This window comes from Myotis brandtii, unplaced genomic scaffold (genome assembly GCF_000412655.1).
Source record: "Myotis brandtii unplaced genomic scaffold, ASM41265v1 scaffold161, whole genome shotgun sequence".
In the NCBI taxonomy this organism is placed as follows: Eukaryota; Metazoa; Chordata; class Mammalia; order Chiroptera; family Vespertilionidae; genus Myotis; species Myotis brandtii.
Window position 1 is genome coordinate 442,395 of NW_005355881.1, and position 6,000 is coordinate 448,394.

At 55.3% G+C, this 6,000-nt stretch overlaps 1 protein-coding gene across 1 annotated transcript in view; it reads right to left on the minus strand.

The window, feature by feature from the left end:
- Positions 1 to 6,000, minus strand: part of CDH22 (cadherin 22, type 2) — a 125,052-nt gene that overhangs the window by 58,443 nt on the left and 60,609 nt on the right. Inside the window, exon 8 of the mRNA XM_014536384.1 lies at positions 3,758 to 3,898. Within this exon, the coding sequence (XP_014391870.1) occupies positions 3,758 to 3,898 (141 nt within the window). The remainder of the gene's footprint in view (positions 1 to 3,757; positions 3,899 to 6,000) is intronic.

The window sequence follows — 6,000 nt, forward strand, 5'->3', positions numbered from 1 at the left end:
AAAATAGAGATGATAATCCTACCTGGCCAGTTGGGAGGATTAAATATCGAGCTGGAGTTCCAGGAAAATTACTTCGTGAGTGAGAATTATTGTTATTCTAATTTTTATTCAGAAATGCCTGGCGAGGGGTACACAGAAGTCCCTCCAACCAGTGTGTGGTCTGCGTGCTTGGGAATGGGAGGAGCCATGTATGGACGCTGGAGTATTGCCAAGTGGCCTGAGAAGATAGGAGGCCCCCATGGGTCTAGAACAGTAGTCGGCAAACTGCGGCTCGTGAGCCACATGCGGCTCTTTGGCCCCTTGAGTGTGGCCACGAAGTTTCAATCGCACTGTATGTGCGCGCCCGCACGTGGTATTTTGTGGAAGAGCCACACTCAAGGGGCCGCAGTTTGCCGACCACTGGTCTAGAAGATTCTGTTCAAATCTCACTATCCTGCTTCTCGTCGGTCAGCCAGGACCTGGAAAGCAGGAAGGGGGACCAGAGCAGGCGGGGGTGGGAGAGTGCAGTGAGAGAACGTGGCATGTCAGCTAGTGAGCGCGTGCCCACACATGTGCAAGGGAGGCCTGGGGGGTGAGGGGTGGGCAGGAGTGCAGATCTGGCGCCCACCTGCCTGGGTTTGAAACCTAGCTGTGTGACTTTGGGCAAGTCATTTAATCTCTCTCTTCTTCAGTTTCCTCCTCTTAAAAATGGAGATGGTGATAGTGATGATGGTACCCACTTCACAGGCTGGTTGTGAGATTAGACAAGTGACTACCAATAAAACACATAACAGCAGTGGGCGCCTGCCATGTCATGTACCAACTGGCTCTTCTTTTTATTTGCCAAGCAAGACTTTGTGCCAGGCCTGTGTAAAGCTTTATGCGTTAAGCTCCTCAAATCCTCCCAGGCACTCTCACCCCATTCTACAGATGAGGAAACTGAGGCTCAGAGAAGCCCGGTTTCTAGCCCTGGGGCAAAAGGGCTGGTTAGTGGCAGAGTCGAGTTCCTAGGCCACGTCTGTCCAGAGCCGCAGGTCTAGGAGACCCTCCTTAGGGCCACCCAGGTACACCTGCCAGCGCCCACATGCCACAAACAGGTTGCCCAGGGTAGGGTGGGGAGGGTACTGCTCCCTGTCTTGGGTGCGCAAGCAGGCATGGACACCACATACATATGTGCATAGATAGACAGTGCACACAGGCATAATAAACATGAAAGTCTGCAGGTTCTGCTGTGTACAGCCTTCCTGGTGCTCCTGTGTGTTGGTTCATGTAGACACACATGCAGCAGGCTGAACAATGCAGACCCTACCTGAGCTACAAGCGGGGGGCACCCTTTAGCTATGAAAGGGCTGCCTCCCCAAATCCAGGGATTTCTCTCTGCTCACTCCCTCCTGCCTGTGACTCTTTCCCTCTTCCCCATCACCCTTAAGGCACACTTCAAAGCCTACACACGATGCCTAGACATTTGTATGTGGTTATACTGGTCGCAGAGTGAAGGGGAGAAACAGTGTCCAGACCACCAAGGAAAATGGTAATATCCAAACCCGTAATCCTCCCTCCGGCCCTGGGAGCACCAAGCACAGAACCTGGAGCCTAGTAGACACTAAATACCCATCCTTTGAGTAAATGAATGAGGTAGGTACGATCATGATGCCCGTCTTAGAGATGGGAAAACAGGTTGGGAAAGGGGCAGGGATTTCCCCACGATTCTACAACTGAACTGGGATTCAGACCAGATCTTCGTGATCCCAAAGCCCACACCCGTTCTGCCGCACCCACTGTGGAGTGCTGGAGCGCATTAGGGTTCTCTCCCTCGGGTCCGGGGTGGGCTTTCCTGTTTTTGATGTTCAAAGGAGACTCACACGGCTGCCTCTTCCAGAGTTGGGCCCATCGGAACACTTTCCTTCCTCCCTCGAGAGCTTTATCCAAGGCTGCCCACTGCCGAGGGATCAAGCCCCACTCCCTCACCTGACATCAAGGTCCTTCACAGCCTGTCCCTGTCCTCATCCCCCAACCCCTCTCATGTGAGCTCATCTAGCTGATCTTCCTGCTCCTGAACGTAACCTCCTGGCTCCATGATTCTGCTCCTACCCCTTGGCCCTCACCATCACTCCACCCCGGGGTGCCCCCTTCCTATTCCACTTCATCCTTTTCGGCCCTGTGGGGCCACCTGGGGGAAGCCTGTGTTCATGTCTCTCCTTGATGCGAGAGAACTTGCCCCTCCTTGAAGCTCTTTAGTCCTCACGCCCCTGTCTCAGCCCAAACCCACTCAGACTTAGATCTGTCACCAGATTCATATACGTGGCAGCCTAGTCTTCCCGTTGACCCATGTCTGACTCATCTCTGTGCCTCATGTACTGGGGAAGGCACGGCACAAGTTTGGTCACTGCGTTAACCACAGAGAGAGAGTAACAGCAGGGGCGAAACGGCAGGAGGATGGACTCAAGAAGGGACAATCATGGGTTAAAGCCCATTCCTTTCCCTTTCAGGATGAGTGACATTGGATGAGTCACTTCTCCTCTCTGACCTTCAGTTTCTTCATCTGTAAAACGAGTAAAATAGATTCTGAAGCACAGATGCAACCCTGTGTGGCACCTTCCATCTCCCCTGCACCGGGACTCAGAAAAACCATCCTGTACACATGCAGTTCTGTATTTCCCAGGCGCCTACTGTGCGAGGCCAAACCTCCCAGGATACCACTTCATGCCTTCATTTCCAGGAACACACGATGCTTGTTCCTGCCTCAGGACCTTTGCACCTGCACTTCCCCACATCTTTGCATGGTTGGCTCTCTTTACCATATGATCTCAGCTCATTTATCAACTCCTTGACAGCTCAATACAAATAGCTCCCTGTGGCCTGCAAACCCCCTATCCTACGACTCTGTCTATTTCCTCCATAGCTCTTATAAGCAACTAGAGGCCCGGTGCATGAATTCGTGCACGGGTGCGGTCCCTCGGCCTGGCCAGTGATTGGGGCCTATTGGGGCCTGCCGAGGGGGGAGGGAGGGAAGCGCGAGGTTGGCTGTGGGAGCTCACTGACTATCAGGGGGCAGCTCCTGTGTTGAGTGTCTGTCCCCTGGTGGTCAGTGCATCATCATAGCTACCGATCGACTGGTTGTAACAGTCGCTTAGGCTTTTATATATGCAGATGATCCCGTGAATCACTTGTTGACTGTCTCCCCTCAGGAGAAGGCAAAGCCCATGTGGTCAGGGATAGGGTCATCACCATTTCTGCATTTCCTGGAACAATGCTGGACACGACTCAATTCATAGGTGTTGGCTGAATCCATGACCCTAGGAACTAGGGAGCTGGGACATAAGCCAGGCCCTCGGGAGCATGTGTGGCCTCTGAGGACCCGTCTCTGTCTCCCCAGCCTCTCACTGGCTTCCTTTTCTATGTTTGTCTCTACAGACTGGGCACCCTTCTCCAGCTCTGCCCTTGGCTGAGTCATCTCGGTGGTGTCCCCAGGCCTGGCTCAGGGCCTGGCACGGAGGAGGAGTTGGGTAAATGTTTGTGGTGTTAAATTGGACCTGTCTCAAGGTTCTCACCGCCTCCACATCTGAGGAGCCCCAGGGAAGGGGCCAGAAGGAGAGATGAAAGAAGGTTTCAAAGTTGGCCCTTTCAGTGCTGATAAAAGCAGGCGGGAAGGGAGGGGCGGGAGGAGGGAGATGACTGAAGGGGTACAGAGAGCGATATTGGAGAGGAGGGGAGCAGGTGGGCGGGAGCACTGATCTGGGAGGCAAGGAGTCGGCCAGCTCCTACTCCTGGCTCTTACCTCACTGTGAGAGCCCAGGGAAGCCTCCTCCTCTCTCTGGGCCTCAGTTTCCTGGCAAATGGTGATAATGCCCTCCACCTGCCCCAAGGTCTGGGGCCCAGCCAGAGGCTGAGGGGGAGGTTGAAAGACTGTGCCAACAGCCTGGGTGGAAGGGCGGTGGAGGAGTTCAAAGGCAGGACAGCTGTGGCCACAAGAAGGGTACAGCCAGCCCGGGGACAGAGTCTGAGCTCCTCAGCCTGCCCTGGAGGCCCGTCAGCTTTTACCTTCGCTGCTCACTCCTCAGTCCACTGTAGCTATCACAGCCCGCTCTTCCCCAGGCACACAACCACTCCTCTGCCTCCATACGTCCGCACACGCCGTTCCTCTGCTGGAATGCTCGTCCCCTCATGTTTACATCTGACCAGACCCAGGTACTCAGCCCAGCTCCATTCCTGTCGCCTCTAGGACTTGGCTCCCGAGCCCGGAGGGTATCGCCCGGTCTGGGAGCCCCTGGGCAGTTAGTAGGATGGTGTCTGTGTCCTCACCTGGGGCTGCCACATAAGGTTGCACAGGTTGCGTGTGCACTTCCATCTCCAAGACAGCCGTCACACAGATGACGAGGGCTTGTCACCCATCTGGATTCCTGTCAGACTAACTTCCCTCCCCACTCTCTCCAGTGCTCAGCACAGAGCGGGGCATACGGTGGGCTCAGAGGTCATTCACTGACGATGTACAGGGGCTGTAGCGGGGACGCAGGGGGCTCCAGGAACTCCTTCTCATCTGTGCAATGGTAGCCATTCCCTCCACCCTTGACCTCCCCCACTGGATCGGGTTCTTCTACAACCCTTTCCGCTTTCTATTCTATCCGACCTCTTCCAACCAAAGCCACAGTCAGGGGCTCCCCAACCCCGTCTCCCCTCCCCTCTACCCTCCTGTCTCCATCCCGGCTCTGCCCCTCTCTCTACCTGTGTCTGTTTCTACCTTGCCAGGGAGGTCCATGTCTCTCTTAGCTACTCCTGTCCTCGTTCTACTGGCTCTCCTCTCTCTCACATCTCTTCCTCTCATTGTTCGCCTTCCCACATCTCCACGAGTGTCTCTCTCTCTCTGTCTCTTTCCTCAGTCCGTCTGTTTTTACATTTCACCCACTCACCACACATTCAGTGTGTGTCCACTGAGTGCTGGGCATCGGGCCAAACCCCGAGGATACAGTGGTGAACACACAGCATAAGTCCTCACCCTCATGGAGCGTATCTTTCCATGGGAGAGACAAACAAAGTCATTAGAGAACAGGCGGTGTGTGAGATGGTGAAGGCGAACGAGGACCGTGGGAAAGAGGAAAGGCGATCTGAAGGGTTGGGGCTGGGGATGAGGTGGGGCTGACACTGTAAAAGGGTGTCAGGGGAGGCCTCACTGAGGAGGCCTCGCGCTTGAGCAGAGACCTGGAGGAAGTGAGAGGACAAGTCCTGGCCGTGTTCAGGTGAAAACATTCGGGCGGGGGATCAGCAGCGGCAAAGGCCCTGAGGCAGAGGTGAGCTTGGTGTACCTTGGAGCCTGCGAGCAGGGAAGGAGGGCTGTGTGTGTGGGGGTGTCTGAGAGGTTTACCGCGAGGCCACATCTCACAGGGTCTGGAGGTCACTGTCAGGGCTTGTTCTTATTCTGAGCCAGAGAGGTGAGGGCGTGGGGCAGAGGAGGGCCATGCTCTGATTTACATTTGAGCTGTTTCAACCTGGCCCTGTGCCGATTCTAGGTTCCAGAGGGGCGAGGGCAGGAGCAGGGAGACCCGTGGGCAACTGTGACAATCCTGGCGAGAGGAAGAGGAGCCAGGCTCAGGGGTGGCGGGAGGGGGTGAGAAGCAGTCAGATTCTGGATGTGTTTAAAGTGGAGATGACAGTCGGCTGATGGCTTGGAGGGTGATGAGAAAGACGGGAGTTGAGGATGTCGCCAACATTTTTTGATGGAACTGGAAGAAAGCAGTGGGGTTTTTTTTGTTTGTTTGTTTTTCCAGGAGCAGTTGAGAGCTCAGTTCCAAACGGGAGTTTGAGGTGTCTAGAGGGGATCCACGGAGCAGTGGAGAGGGAGAGGTGGGGCAAGACAGTGGAGCTGGGAGTCAGGGGCACCTCCACTTGGCCCTGAGTCACTGGCCTATCTGTGACTGACCTCACACGGGCTTCCTTTGTCTCAGAACTCCAGCTGTCCCATCTCTCTCTCCCCTCCCCCCATCCAGCTTCTCCTCCTTCCCTCCCGACCCGGCCCCCCTCCCTCTC